At 32.0% G+C, this 15,087-nt stretch overlaps 3 protein-coding genes across 3 annotated transcripts; all 3 read left to right on the top strand.

Moving 5' to 3' along the window:
- The first annotated feature begins 3,998 nt into the window (after positions 1-3,998).
- LOC125216806 (protein LURP-one-related 4-like) lies at positions 3,999-4,896 on the top strand. The gene is made up of 2 exons (XM_048118577.2): positions 3,999-4,282; positions 4,375-4,896. Exons 1-2 carry the CDS (start codon positions 4,043-4,045, stop codon positions 4,714-4,716), a joined length of 582 nt encoding a protein of 193 aa, XP_047974534.1. The 5' UTR covers positions 3,999-4,042; the 3' UTR covers positions 4,717-4,896.
- Positions 4,897-8,331: 3,435 nt separating this feature from the next.
- Positions 8,332-9,394, top strand: LOC125216419 (protein LURP-one-related 4-like). Its single transcript, XM_048118127.2, has 3 exons — positions 8,332-8,637; positions 8,727-8,945; positions 9,043-9,394. Exons 1-3 carry the CDS (start codon positions 8,410-8,412, stop codon positions 9,175-9,177), a joined length of 582 nt encoding a protein of 193 aa, XP_047974084.1. The 5' UTR covers positions 8,332-8,409; the 3' UTR covers positions 9,178-9,394.
- Positions 9,395-13,889: 4,495 nt separating this feature from the next.
- Positions 13,890-14,825, top strand: LOC125210979 (protein LURP-one-related 3-like). Its single transcript, XM_048110643.2, has 3 exons — positions 13,890-14,160; positions 14,269-14,499; positions 14,615-14,825. Exons 1-3 carry the CDS (start codon positions 13,915-13,917, stop codon positions 14,747-14,749), a joined length of 612 nt encoding a protein of 203 aa, XP_047966600.1. The 5' UTR covers positions 13,890-13,914; the 3' UTR covers positions 14,750-14,825.
- Positions 14,826-15,087: the final 262 nt, after the last annotated feature.

Here is a 15,087-nt window from a genome sequence, read left to right as displayed (position 1 = left end):
GCCGCCGAGGACTCGGGCTCCACCACCAAGAAGAAACGGACCAAAGCAAAGAAGTTGCCGCTTCTAACGGTGAATGGAGAGTTCGCCCCGGGGAGGACGAACTACCAACCGGAAGAATCCATCGTCTTGACGAGGTGTTGGATTGATATTTCAGAGGATCCAGTGCTCGCCAACAACCAGAAGATTACTGCGTATTGGGAGCGCATCGCTGAAAAATACAACGAGGCCAAGCCGCCGACTGCCTACAAGCGCCAAAGGGAGCCGCTCCGCAAGCACTGGGAACAAATAAAGAAGCAGGTCAATTTGTTCTCGGGGGAGTACGAGAAGTGCGCGAGGGAGCAGGGCAGCGGCGAGAGTCTCGCGGATGTGCGCGACAAAGCGGTGAAGTCGTACATGTCATTGTACGACGATTTCAAGCACTACCAGTCCTGAGCGCTCTTGAAGGAGAAGCAGAAGTTCGTTGGAGGTATGCTGCCCCAATCGACGGTGGCGAAGAAGAGGGCGAAGCGCACCTTCGCCGGTGATTATACGAGCAGCGACAGCGGCACAGCTCCAATAGACCTCAACCATCCGGTGTACGAGGATGAGAGTTCTGGCACACCGATGTCCTCCCGGCGTCTCGCTGGCATCAAGGCTGCCAAGGGCAAGGCGACATCCTCACAGGCCGCGCCACCTGACCAGGCGCCGAGCGCGACCCCGAGCGCGACCACTGCCCTGACTTTGGCTGCGGCACATGCCTACACGGAGTTGGTGGCCTCTTCCGACTATAGGACATTGTTGGACACGCACAACGCCCTCAGGCAGATGGACGACCCGACTCAAATCGCGTACCTCCAGGATATGATCGATGGCCTCTGCCGCAAGTTGGGAATGCTTTAGACTAGCCTCTTTTTATATGTAGTTCAATTTTTTTTATTTCTAATTTTGTAACTTTTTTTTAATTAAATAAATATAGGATTTGCCTTAATTGTGTTGCTTTTTATTTATTTATTTTGCTTGATATATTTGAAAACATAAATTAAATACAAAATAGAAGTAAAAACTATAGGGCGGGGCTTAGGGCGGGCTATAGTCCGCCCCATTGCAGGTGGAAGTGATGGAGGATAGAATGCTAATGTGGCGGAGCATAGGGCGGGGCTTAGGGCGTCGCATCCTCCGCCCCATTATGGATGCCCTAAAATGAATGAAGGGAGAATATCCGTTGACGGGACAAACAGTTTGTATATAGACTATAGAGCTAGAGAAGAGAACGATTGGGAATGACGACAGGAAACAGAACACCTTGATCCACCTTGATTGAGACGGGGAAAAATAATCCAAGAAGTTTATGTTATTTTTCCATCATTTTAGGAGTTACATTACTTTCCTCCTCAAATTCTTATAATTACACATTGAAATTTATTGATTGGGAATAAGACTATTATCCTTATTATTTTCTTATAATTACATCAAATATAAAAATTTAACAATTGGAAATCAGATTGAGCACGATTCGTGTCAAAGGAACGAAGCCTATAAAATAGAAGAATGATACTATTCAGTATTTCTAAAAAAACGTACACTCAATACTCTCTTGATATTTTGCTTAATTACTTGCTTATTCCACATTTCTTCGACAATATCGAGCAATTAATAATTGATTTAAATTGCAATTAATTTATTGCAAAAAAGAGATTTTGTTATCTAGGGAAAGATTGGCATATTAATCTTGATATGTTATTTTACGTACTTATTTGTGTTGTTCACTTTTCTGCATGCACCTCATTTCATTGAATATTGAGATCAGTTAAAATAAAATATTGAGGATGGAGAAAGAAACCCTCATCTTGGTAAAATAATTGAAAAATAAGTGTTTGGAAAACATTTGGCCTTCTCTATCTTAGAAAAGTCTAAGATTCCAAGGTGACGACCTGCTGAGTGGACTTCATACATTTGATTCTGATTATTTAAGGGCTCTATCCTCTTAAACAATTTTATTATATAGACTATAATGTAGTAGTACTTATATTATTGATATTGACAAAGTTATATCTATGTCGTGCACATGTAAATATATTATTATTGCATAATTTTCTGTAAAAATATATTATTATTGCATAATTTTCTGTAAATAATGAGTAGACTACTGTAGACCATGTCAATTATGGACATACTTAATTACGAGAAAATTAATAATGCACATTTAGAATGCTGATACTATTATGGAGTGTATGTTATGATAATCTGGCCGGTCCGCACAGACTTCTTCCATATAATTGGATACAAATTATTTGAGGATAATCGAATCAAAACTGTTTCTTTTGTACAGTATTAATTAAAAATTAATATGGACCATTTTATAAATAAGCACTACCTAAATTAAGTTTTATAAATATAGTATGCGAACAATTGTTACTAACTTAATTTACTAACTAAGTTTGTCAATTCACATATTAAAAATATCAATATGATGACATTATATATCAATATAAATTTAACTGACATACAAAGACAACTTATGTCTTTGTGTTGATTTATTAATATAATTCTATTGATATTTTTTTAGGTGCAGAGTTGACAAATTAACAAATTAAGCTAGTCAAAATATAACCCTATAATTATATGTATATATTTTTAAAGATGCATAAAATTCATCACTTTTAGCAAGATGCTCTAGGATAATAATAATAATAATAATAATAATAATAATAATAATAATAATAATAATAATAATAATAATAATAATAATAATAATAATAATAATGATAATGATAATGTCAAAGAAATAAAACATTCATACCATGTCTTAATTGGGTGTCCCGAACAAACCAAACTCATAACTCACACACTTGGTTATGCACAATCAATCCTAGTGAAGATCGAATTTCTTGACTATTTGATGTACAATTTTGGAATCAATCAACAAAATCACATTTCTAAGCTTGTTTTATGTCGTCATTAATCTAGGAGACCGTTGTTCCTAACTTTATTTATTTATTGAAGATGTGATTCATGAGTTGATAAGATTGTATTTTGGAAAAAGACAATTAACTACTCCCATAAAACAAAACGAATGATGCATAGAGTATCATCGTTTATCCAATTAGAACACTGCAATTAGTTAGATTTATTAAATATTTAATGAACTCGTCATCTTATAGCACAGTCCCGTAAAATATGATGTTCAAAAGTTGAAATCAGAAATATTAACGAAATTTCTAAGATTAATCTATTAATAGTACTAAGTCCTATCTAAATGTAATCAATAAAAACATTGAAAATATACCTTCTAACATGGAGTACTATAAATCAAAACAAGTCCAAATTACATTTACTTTTCCAAATAATTAATACTAGTAGCTAGAGTACTATTCTAATGCATTGCATTATTGTGTTATCCGTTGTTAGTATTACTATTTTCCATATTTATCGTAAATATAAATGTATATTAGACGGAAAAGAAACTTACAATTAAAAATTATAGTATAATCTGATAATTTAAAAATGCACTCCTAATAGTAATAAATTACATAATATACTATGAAAATGTTTATACTGAATTATAATTATAGAGCTAGAAAAATTTAATTAACGTTAATAGTAGACCACAATTTGAGCATCAAAGATGAGATAGAGAATCTAAACTCCAAATTTTTTTTATTAAAAGACTACTTCTAATCTGAAATTTATAATATTGTGTTCCAGAAATGTTGAAAGTGTGAGAAAAGGCGTTCTTGACTAAAATATTATTTTATCTTTTCACGACGTGCAAAAAGAGCCTGAAAACATTGCAATTTAGTAATGACAAGCTGCATTAAACTATTCAAATAAACCGTTTCGGATGAAGCCCGCAATTAAATATGAATTTGAAATTCGTAATCAAGCTTAAAAACAAAATAAAGCGAAACTTCTCGTCATCCATGTTTTCTTATTATTGTAATTATTCAAAACGAGTGAATCCTTAACTTCACCTATATATATACAAACACTTTTCAACTCCAAAAACACAGACAAAAACCACTATCCTCTCCAACTTTTTTTCATTAATTATCTAAAATTAACAATGGCAAAAATCCATCCGAATCCATCGGCAAACACTTGTTCATCATCTTCCTCTTCTTCATCGGAAAAGGAAACGTTCACGGTGTGGATGAAATCCCTCGTCTGCCACGGAAATGGCTGCACGGTCTTCAACTCCAACGGCCAAGTCGCTTTCCGTGTCGATAATTATCAGCAGCGGTGCAGCACAAAGGCCTTTCTCATGGACTCCACCGGCAACATCCTCTTTTCCTTGAACAGAAAGGTAATTTTAACCCGAGATTTATATATTTTGGTTGTTTATTTATGTTAGTTTTGTGAATATGTGCTGAGACGATTGAGTTGCGAATTTTGCAGAAATTAGGGTTTGGATGTTGGGAGGCCTACAAATGGAGCGATTCGAATGTTAGAGCGGAGAAGGCGTGTTTTCGCGTGAGGAGAGATCTGAGGAAAGGGGTGTGCTGTGTGGTGAGTGATGATGGTTACTGCAGCTACAAGATTGAAGGGTTTGAGGGGAAATCAAGTTTGAAGATTAGAGATTTTGAGGGAAGGGTTATGGCAGAGGCAACACAAAAGCAATCATCACAAGGGGTTAATTTGGGGGATGATGTGTTGAGATTAACAGTGGAAGCACATGCTGATCAGTCACTTGTTATGGCTCTTGTCACACTTTACGGCTTGATTAACAACAAATTATAACACTAATTAAATGGTAGTAGCTTGGTAGAGTATAGATGAGAAATGAAGTCATATCTATTCTCAGTTTTCATACTGTATTTATAGGAGATTGCAAATGCACATAGTTCTGTAATTCTTAAATGTAGGTCAAAGTGAATTTTCTTGGCTAAGAAACAATCATCGATTACTATTTCGATCTCATATTCATTCATACAATTATATATATAGGGGTTTGATCTCGTGAAAATTATGAGTATTTTTAAAAAAAGTTATATGAAATATATTATGCACTTATTGTGTAAATTACATTAAACTAAAAAATTTAACTATAAAATTACCGTTCATGGGATTTGAAAAATGACCTTGTACTTAATTAAGAAACTTATTTAAACCTCCCAATCTAAGATACACTTCATGTGGTGTCTAATTGGATTGTCTTGTAAGTACTGCTCTATTCAATTGAAGAAACCTTTACAAAACTATGGAAGCGTTTCACTATAAGAAACTTTTTTATAAAAACACAAAAGTAGACACGCAGTTAATTGTCTTATTTTTTGAAAAATGATCAAAACTGGGGATGCGGAGAAAAACATCCTTAAGTTAAGGACTGTCCACTACATCTTAATTTTTTGCTTTTCTGAGTCTAATTTTTGTTAATATTCCTTAATTTTAGTTGGAACATCAATACTGAAAACACATTTCAAAGTGCTGATTATGTATTTAAAAACATAAATTAGCACTCTTAATTGACTAAAAAATGTGCTTACATTTTTTTTAATGGTATTATTAGGTTTTATCTCAAAAGTCAAAACCACGGCCTAACACATTGACGTCGATAAAAGACAAATTATTCAAAATATTTTTAACGATACCCATTTGTTGTGCTATACAATCAATAATAAGTTAATAAATAATAACCCGTGTAGCTCAACCCAAATAATATTCCACGAAGATAAAAATAAAAAGTAAAGATTACATGCAAGGGATAATATTGTCTTGTTTAATAAACTTTGCCTCATTACGTACTATGACCTCAATTTCCTACTTCTTCCAGATAACCGAACACTTAATTAAGCATAAAAAAATGGCCACCTACTCTTCGAAATACTTTAAAATAGTGGAAATTCCTCACAACACATAATACATTCAACTCTGCAGAAAAAAATGATTGGGAAATAGTTATATAATGCTTAAATGAACAAACTTGATTTATTAATAGTATATCAGAATTCAGAAGTAAATAAGTGATTCTCCAACACATCGATCTGTTTTTGGATTTGGCCAGAGTGTGTGTGACTAATTATAGTAGTTTATTTTAGAGGTTGCATGTGCTTGTGAAGATCGAGATCTTATTGTACATAAATATGGAGATGCTTCAGAACTTGAACTCTGACCCAAGATTTGGATTTGTATTTGATCGAGACTTCATTATTTTTTCAATCACATACATAAATGATCCCACACTGTATTCAACTTTCAGAAATTTAGATCCTGGGTCTTTGACTGTGTTTGATTTAGTCAATTGTCATTTGAAACATATGGATGTTTAATTGTTGTAAAATACTTATATTTATGTCATTCTTGGTTATACACATGCACTTAATTACAAAGTTGTACCAATAATATAATTTGTTTTACAATTTTCGATTTTTATGCAAAATTAATGTATTTTACGAAAATTATGCGTAAGATGTATACATATCAAAATGCAAACAATAATTATAAGTACTAATTAAAGAGGATCATCTCATATTTAAAATTAAGATTTTCATCATAAATTTGTTCCCTACCTAAAACTTTAGTCCCATAAAATTAAGAATATGACAAGCTAATTCATCATTCCGCTATCAAATTATGTCAAATTGGACTAAATGAAACTTTTTCATAAAATTGTTCTTGAAAAGAAAATATTAATTCATCAGGATACTTTTTTTGACAAATTATGTTTCACAATCATGCTTTTCAGTTAGTTATCATCGTTTGAAACAATTAATAGTTAGGATCAATTTTCCTAAAATGATTTATCCTTATATGTACATTAGATACACCAAATTTTGTGTAAACTTGCATATGCCCTCGCACTAAATTACAAAGAAATTTGGGTCTAATTAAGTGCATTTCTACACTAATCCTTTGAGGCTTTGAACCGTTGCAAAAATCTTAATTAATTAACAAAATCACTAAACTATATATTATGTGATGTGGGCAACTTGGTTGTCTACCTAATAAGTGTATCTGTTTATGGATTCCATATTAGTAATGACATCTTCTTATTCTTTTTGAGGGGGATTACGGCATCTTTCCAAAAGTACTTTTTTCTTCAATTATTTATATATATAGACAGGCAGACATACATACATAATTGTACTCGAAAAGTTTTATTGCAGTTTTTGCCCAGTCTTTTTTCTGTCCAACAACCGTGTGCTCAAGTAAAGACAGACACATAAAATCATCATACTCATAAAAAATTAACTACTATGACAATTTAATAATTAATGTTTGGCCCGAAACGTGCAGATAATATTTTTAAGTGCAAATGCAGCGTTTTCTAAATACTTTTCGATTAGAATGCCACTTAATTTCTGAATCTATCGATATCAAACGACTCTCATAGTAATTAAAAGGGTAATTATGCTTAAATATACACAATTTTTTTTGTTTTATATTTGACCTATAAAATTTGTGTTTAAATTCATGAACTTCATGTGATTGATATGTAACTTAAATGATCAATAAATTAAACATTGTAATTAGATGTTTGCAAATTGCAATGATGATATCAAATCGTAATAATTGGGAGATAGCACAAAATTTCGAAGTGATAGGAACATTGTAATTAGATGTTTGCAATTATGAATCTATGATATCAATTCGTCATAATTTGGAGATTGCACAAAATTTCGAAATAATTGGAAGTTCAGTTCTCTGAAAGCAAAATTATGTCAAAAACCAAAATCTATTAGTTGCAATATTGATGTAATGTTAATGCGATTTGGAAATTGTGTGGCAAATAAACTTTATGCTTTTTTTAATACGAAAAGTAGTGTAAAAGTTAAAACGATCTCCCTCCATAGCGAGGAGGCAAAATTAGGGTTTTCTTATACTTGTAGTAATTTTTAATTAAAGATAAACATGGAAAAGATATCTACTAACTGTCATCTTACTAATGCCACATGAAACGTAATAATCCCCTCAAAGATACATTTAATCAATAGAACAGATAAGATCACAAATTTAATAATATGAGAAAATTTGTTTGGTAACTGATAAATATACATTATCGTATCACCTACGTCATGCGCAATGTTACAAATTACATATATATAAAAATAACGATGGAACTTTATTTCAGGAGAAGCACTTAGGCTCCACCACCATTTAACTTTTTGATTATTTGTAAATACAAATCTAATTGCATAGTGCTCGCTCCATAATGTAAAGGAAATTTGTCGACCTTTAGTGACGCCAAACTCCAATAAAAACAAATAAATTAGCATGTCGTAATAATACTGCTTTGGAATAATTATTTTATTATTTAGTTAATTGAATTACCCAAATAAATTAATAGTTAATTAAAGTTTAAACAAAGGAACCTTCATTTCGCTCATCACATAAATGTATATATATACACACGCCGTTTCCGTGAACTCAAAAAACACGCACAAATTAGGGCTTTTCAGCTTTCCAATTAATCCACAAATTAAATCAAAATCGATGGCGAAAATTCACCCGAATCCATCGGCAAACACTTGTTCATCTTCATCGGAGAAGGAGACGTTCACGATTTGGATGAAATCACTCGTTTGCCATGGAAATGGCTGCACCGTCTTCGATTCCGACGGAAACGTCGCTTTCCGAGTCGATAATTATCAACAGAGATGCAGCAGCAAGGCCTTTCTCATGGACTCCACCGGCAATATCCTCTTCTCTTTAAACAGAAAGGTAATTCGAAATTCGATTTCGGTTGTTAACTTATGTACTTTTGATTTGTGAATTTGTGCTGAGACGGTCGATTTTTCGGATTTTTGCAGAAATTGGGGTTTGGAAGTTGGGAGGGATTCAAATGGATCGATTCAGTCGTGAGAATGGAGAAACCGTACATTCGAGTAAGGCGAAATGGCGGAATTTTGAGAAAGGATAATTCGTGCCAGGTTTCAGTGGGATGTGATGAAAGCAGTTACACAATCACAGGATTTGAAGGGAAATCAAATCTGAAGATCACAGACTTTTCCGGCCAGATTTTGGCTGAGGTTAGTTAATTAAATAATTAATCTGTTTAATTAAGTGTTAAATAATGATTAATCAAAGGCGATTGTAATTTGTTAACATTTTTGAAAATAATTTCAGGCGACACGAAAGCAATCAGCAGAAGGGGTTGTTTTGGGAGAAGATGTGTTGAGATTAACTGTGGAGGCGCGTGCAGACCAATCGCTTGTGATGGCACTTGTAACACTCTACGGCTTGATTAGTGGAAAACTGTGACTATTAATTAATTAATTAATTAAGGGATGTAAATAGGAGATGAGTTTGATTGGATATAATCAATCCATACACTGTGTTAAGTGTAAACTCTTAGGTAGAAAATGATAGTTGAAAAATGATCTTTACCAGCAATATTTTCATAGTGCGAATAGGGACTCAATTTTGTACTAGTATATGTTTTGATAGTTTAGTTCTGTTATGTCTTTGAACAAGTTAATTACTGTTACTGTTACTATTACAAATTGCAATCAATTAAATTCACTTTGTATATCACTATAACATCGATATGTAAATTAAATTCTATAAGAATAAAGATTGTTTTATTTGCTATAGTATGACAGTATAACTTTAATTTATTTCTAAAATTTGGAAATTTTAAAATTGTCATATCCTACTTGAGATTCATCAATCCTTATAATAATAATAATTAGCGATAAAAGTGCAATTAATTAAATGATAGAAAAACTTATAGTATATTCTAATTGGATGGAATCAACTGCAAAATTAAGCTAATATTAAAATATTGAATTAAAGAATAGAAAAAAAGAGGAAAAATTTAAAGTGGAAATAAGTTTGGTACACTGAACATCATACACTGCAAATAGCATCTTGTCAATCTCGAAGTGATTTAAAATCTTGCAAAAATATGTAAAAAAATCTTAGTCACTTTCTCAACATAAAACACATCTAATAGAAAAATATAATAGTAGTAGAAGTATATTTTGCTTAGTGAAATTCATTAACAAGCATATACAAGTTAAATAGGGTGGTCAAACAGTACAAGAACTTCACCACATGAAAGTTAATTTGTACCTTATACGTGACAAATTTTAAACTTTGAAGGAAACCAGAACACAATTTTTGAGGAACTCAAACTGCAATTCAGAGAACTTGTTTTGAGTCATGCTGTTAATTAAAATAGTTTGATTAAATGGAATATTTGAAAAGACAAATTACTTGGACTAAATGTATATTTTCCTTTATATTATACTATAAACTCCAGTCCTTCAGCCACAAATAATAGACGTGTTCAAAGCACCTTCATCATGTACGACAACTTTATTTATAGTACTCCTACTACAATAAAATCACAGCCAATGTTGAAAATAGAGTGAACTCATTGGCAATTCAAATAGTAGTAGTACTAAATTAATTATGCCCTTAAACATGTTTGGTGAGCCAGATTCGCACATAAATATAAGGGCCAAACATATTGTACCTAATAATGAATTAAGGGTCAAAGCTTGTTCAAAAAATTTTTTTATTGATTATATGCATGCCTCATCAGAAAAGAATTCTTACAAAATTAATTGATGAGGACTATTGCCGACAAATTAACTAAACCTATTAATTATATACTAGAATAAGATAATTATATAAATCAAATCTCAACCGTTCAATATATGCTATTGCAAATTAATTAGACTTTAATGATTTCAAATTGTTTCAAGTTTCAACAAACTCAACCTTCTGATTAGTGATATCTTAAGTTCTTTTATCTTATTCTTTGGGAAAGTTTGGAACTCAAAATTGACGTACATTATATTCAACGTTACTCAAAATAGATTGAAGGCCTTCCATGCCATTAATTTCACAGTGTGATGATATATACGAGAATAATTCGAACAATAGTCTTCAAAGGTCCTCAATTTTGAGTTTCAGTGTCGAATAAACATCTAAAACTCATCTCCAAATTAAAGTTGACTAGCAAAATAAGAGAGAAATTTACTACTATGATTCAAAAGATTTCGACATCACTCAAATGTTTCAAAAAATTGGGTCAAGATATTTTGCAACAAAACGTTGAGAATCGATTATTAAATTACTATAATTATTGAATTTTATTTCGTAAAATTTTGGTTGTTAAAAATTACTCCGTAACATGCTAAGAGAGGTGAAACCAACAGAATAAAAAGGCGTTGTTCGACGAGGCCTAATTAATTAAAGGGATATTGGCATCTAATATCATGAAATTTTAAAAAAATTGAGTTTATTCCACGAACTTTAAAATTGACAAATAATATCACGAACTTTATCCCGTGTTTGTTTTTTCCACCGAATGAAAAAATTCCCACCAATAATATTATGAAATAGATTTTTTTTCCGTAATTTATCGACAACAATTTTGAGAGCTTCAAGTTTTTCAATCATTGAAGATTGTTTTTCTTGAAGCACACCCTCCAAAATTCTTCTTTAATCTATTAAAATAACATGAAGTTTTTCATTCATGGGAAAAAATAAACCAGATGTAAAGTTTGTGATATTATTTGCCAATTTTAAAGTTCGTGGGAAAAACCCAACTTTTTGAAAGTTTCATGATATTAGATGCCAATATCCTTAATTAAAACAATAATTAGAATTTAGAATAATTAACCGGAGATGATTGTTAGCTAAATTAATGAACACACATATCTTAGATGAACAACTACTTAATTTGAAACGATTAGCGAAAGAAATAAGTCGTTATCGACCACATCGACATTTGGATATACCAAGACACAGAAATATTTTTATTTAGAGTGGTACATCATGTGGTTGCGATGGGAATCATGTACATTAATTGCATGTCTTATATTGATAGAACTTCATCTCTGACTAATAGATTCTACATTTTATTTGATTTGAACTTGGACTACTTCGCCTAACATTGGATTAATGACTATCTAGATAGGAGTAAAATATTGGCTACTAGCTAGAATTGAATTCCCTAATGAAATATCTCGAGTTAAATTCACTATATATGCTAATATATTCACGTGTACGTTGATTTTTTTGATGTCAATGAAAAATGCCAAACGACATGCATTCATAAGATTAGATAAGCGTGATTTGATTACAATATGTGTACATGTGAGAAATGAGATCATCTCATCAAGAAAATAAAGATGCCTCATTTGATTTGTATGTATAGAAATTATTATACATTAATTTTTGACACTAATTATATGCATGTTATGCGCTTTTTGTTTAATTAAAATATATACAATCATTTCGAAATTTTTATAAACTTAAAAAATAATGCACTTGAACAACTCGAACTAAATTATTGAGACATAAGAGCAACTTGTAATATAAGTACTAAACTAAATCAGGCTCTCACCTAATCAATATTGAGAAAATATCATGATCTATCGCGTGTTACTCTTTTGTCTTGCTCTATATATATACTAATAGCAAATCGGCTTAATTTATCCGTGTGAAATTTTGAAGATTATGCAATATATTATACACCACTATCAATTAATAAGAATTAATGCTTTCCTGATTTTGAGTACTTATCATGCATGAGTGTAATATTTTCATTCGTCGAGACTAATTTTTGTGTGAAAATAGTGAATTAAACCCCCGACTGAGAAATGAATGGCATATACATAGAAATTGAGTGGCAACTTATATAACTCTATCACATAATAGAGCGAAAATATAACAATGCACGTTGATGTGGTTGACAATCATTTTTAAATTCGCAATTTATAGCAACGCCTAGCTACTTTATTAGTTTTGCTAATTGTGACATAAATTGAGATTAATTAATTATGTTTCAGGACTAGTAATTGACTAACTATTTCGTGTTCTGCAAAAATTATTTTTATCAAATGAATAAAAACACATCTCCGTGGTAACCATTTAGGTGGTTTGAATCCTTAGAGGGGACCGTATTACCGACTATAAGTTAGAGGGACCAACTTATTGACATGTGCGTTTCATCGTCAAAATGAAAAACGCAAGCACACCTCCTAATTAAACGAACTAACTTTTTTGCACTTAAACTTTGGATGTATCAAATGCGATACTCAAAGAGAAATTCAAATAAATTAAACTATCCTAATATTAGGATTGATTTATTATACACAAATTTTATTCTATTTCTCTGCAAATTTAGAAAAGGAAACGGTGGCAGTCTCTCTCATCACGTATAGACTAAAATGTCCTTTAAATGCTGAGTGGTAATTTGGACTAAAAAATCCAAAAAGCGCAAAAGTAATACTCCCTCCGTCCCAGATAATTCGTCCCAGTTTTCTATTTCGATCCGTCCCATATAATTTGTCATATTTTACTTTTATCATTTTTGGTAGTGGACCTCATATTCCACTAACTCATTCCTACTCACATTTTATTATAAAACTAATATATAAAGGTAGGACCCACGTTCCACTAACTTTTTCAACCCACTTTTCATTACAATTCTTAAAACCCGTGCCCGGTCAAAGTGATCCGAATTATCCGGGACGGAGAGAGTATTTTTAAAGTTTGAGGTTTGCGTTTCACACCAATCTAAAATTTAGGTACCAAATATATAGTTCAATCTAAGTAAAAATTGTTCTTTCCTATTCTTTTTGTGATATTTGTTTAATATCAATAGATATATAAAACATAACTACAGATAAAATTATATTTATAACCCAACAAACTTGTGCCCAAAAATTTAATGATTGACTTAACAAGCCTTATAAAAATGATACATATAATTTAATAGTCTATAGAAGCAGGCTTCAAATGATGACAAACTGGCATTAGCACAACTCAAACGTGCAGATATTAGTAATAAATTTAACAAAGTCAAAATATTCAGCAGCTGCTTCCTCCTCCAATTAATCTGGCCTTTCTTATAGAGGTTACCTGCACACGTATTCTTGTTTTTTAAAAATATTAGAAAAAAACAATAAAACCCAATCATCATATTTATACCCTATTTGAGTGTGTTAAGGTCAGCCAAGCCATTTAGAAGGTAGTTTAATGGCTAAGGTATACCCGAAAAGATCGATGATTGAGGGTTGCTCCGATGATGAAGGGTACTCTTCGTCAACGAGAGAGATCTTCACCGTTTGGATGAAATCCCTTGTGATCAATGGCAATGGCTGCACCGTCTTCAACTCCCAAGGCGATGTAGTGTTTCGTGTCGATAATTACCAAACAAAGTCTACCACGGAAACCCTACTCATGAACTTGCATGGCCAAGTGCTCTTCTCCATTAGAAGAAAGGTAGTACTATTCATGCATACATATACATCAGGTGCCTCGAATTCCTGACCTATTGGTTGTTATGCTATAATCTTATTAATATTGTGTAGCTCTTGTATGTTTCTGCAGAAACTAGTGTTTTTCAAATGGTGGGAAGGGCGAAAATGGAATAACTCAAAGGTTGATAGGGATGGGACATGGTTCAAAGTGAAGAAAAAGTGGAAAGTTTTTGCAAGTCAATTTGTTTCTTGCCATGTTGTTTTGAGATGTAATAACGTTACAATAATGTTGAAGATTTTGGGATTTCAAAGGAAATTGATGTTTAAGATTATGGATAACGAGGGGCGAGTGTTGGCTGAGGTGAGTAATTAATTAATTAATTTATTTAAACGTGGTTAATTAATTATGTGTAAATTTAAGCCTCAAGTTGATTGTTGTTGGTGCAAGATTGAGATAATTTTTGATGAATGTGCAGGTAATAGGAAAGCAAACAGCAGGTGGAGTTGCATTGGGAGATGATGTGCTAACATTAGTTGTAGAACCGCAGGTAGATCAAGCCTTAGTTATGGCTCTAGTGATAACGTATGCCATGCTTAACAAAAAAATGTGAATTATATGTATGTGTAGCTCATATTTTTTAGATGTAACCCTTTTTTTTTGTTGTTGTTGAGGAATTGAGCATTTTTTTGGAGCAAATCATGTTTTTTTGGAGTGTGTATTGTACATGAACTCCATTCTTGTAAAAGAATAAATTTTATACGTATATACAAAAGTAAAAGGGTTACAATGTGTGGCGCGAATGTCAGAATTATAATAATTATTCCCCTGGTTTAATGTATAAATATGTGGGCGGAAATTTGATCCAACGACATTTGAAGAAAATGGCCAAATTAAGCCATAGGTCAGAAATAATAATACAAAATTGAAATAATGCATTGTTCTTAAATT

Source organism: Salvia hispanica, chromosome 3 (assembly GCF_029641045.1).
Source record: "Salvia hispanica isolate PSC_SH4W2 chromosome 3, Shi_PSC_v1, whole genome shotgun sequence".
In the NCBI taxonomy this organism is placed as follows: domain Eukaryota; kingdom Viridiplantae; phylum Streptophyta; class Magnoliopsida; order Lamiales; family Lamiaceae; genus Salvia; species Salvia hispanica.
This window is presented reverse-complemented; position numbering and strand designations above follow the sequence as displayed.

Bases quoted from the DNA above. Each gene is read 5' to 3' on its own strand.
- LOC125216419 (XM_048118127.2), top strand. From the start codon at position 8,410: ATGGCGAAAATTCACCCGAATCCATCGGCAAACACTTGTTCATCTTCA. The intron at 8,638-8,726 runs GTAATTCGAAAT...GGATTTTTGCAG, and splicing joins TCTTCTCTTTAAACAGAAAG to AAATTGGGGTTTGGAAGTTG. The intron at 8,946-9,042 runs GTTAGTTAATTA...AAATAATTTCAG, and splicing joins CCGGCCAGATTTTGGCTGAG to GCGACACGAAAGCAATCAGC.
- LOC125216806 (XM_048118577.2), top strand. From the start codon at position 4,043: ATGGCAAAAATCCATCCGAATCCATCGGCAAACACTTGTTCATCATCT. The intron at 4,283-4,374 runs GTAATTTTAACC...CGAATTTTGCAG, and splicing joins TCTTTTCCTTGAACAGAAAG to AAATTAGGGTTTGGATGTTG.
- LOC125210979 (XM_048110643.2), top strand. From the start codon at position 13,915: ATGGCTAAGGTATACCCGAAAAGATCGATGATTGAGGGTTGCTCCGAT. The intron at 14,161-14,268 runs GTAGTACTATTC...ATGTTTCTGCAG, and splicing joins TCTTCTCCATTAGAAGAAAG to AAACTAGTGTTTTTCAAATG. The intron at 14,500-14,614 runs GTGAGTAATTAA...ATGAATGTGCAG, and splicing joins AGGGGCGAGTGTTGGCTGAG to GTAATAGGAAAGCAAACAGC.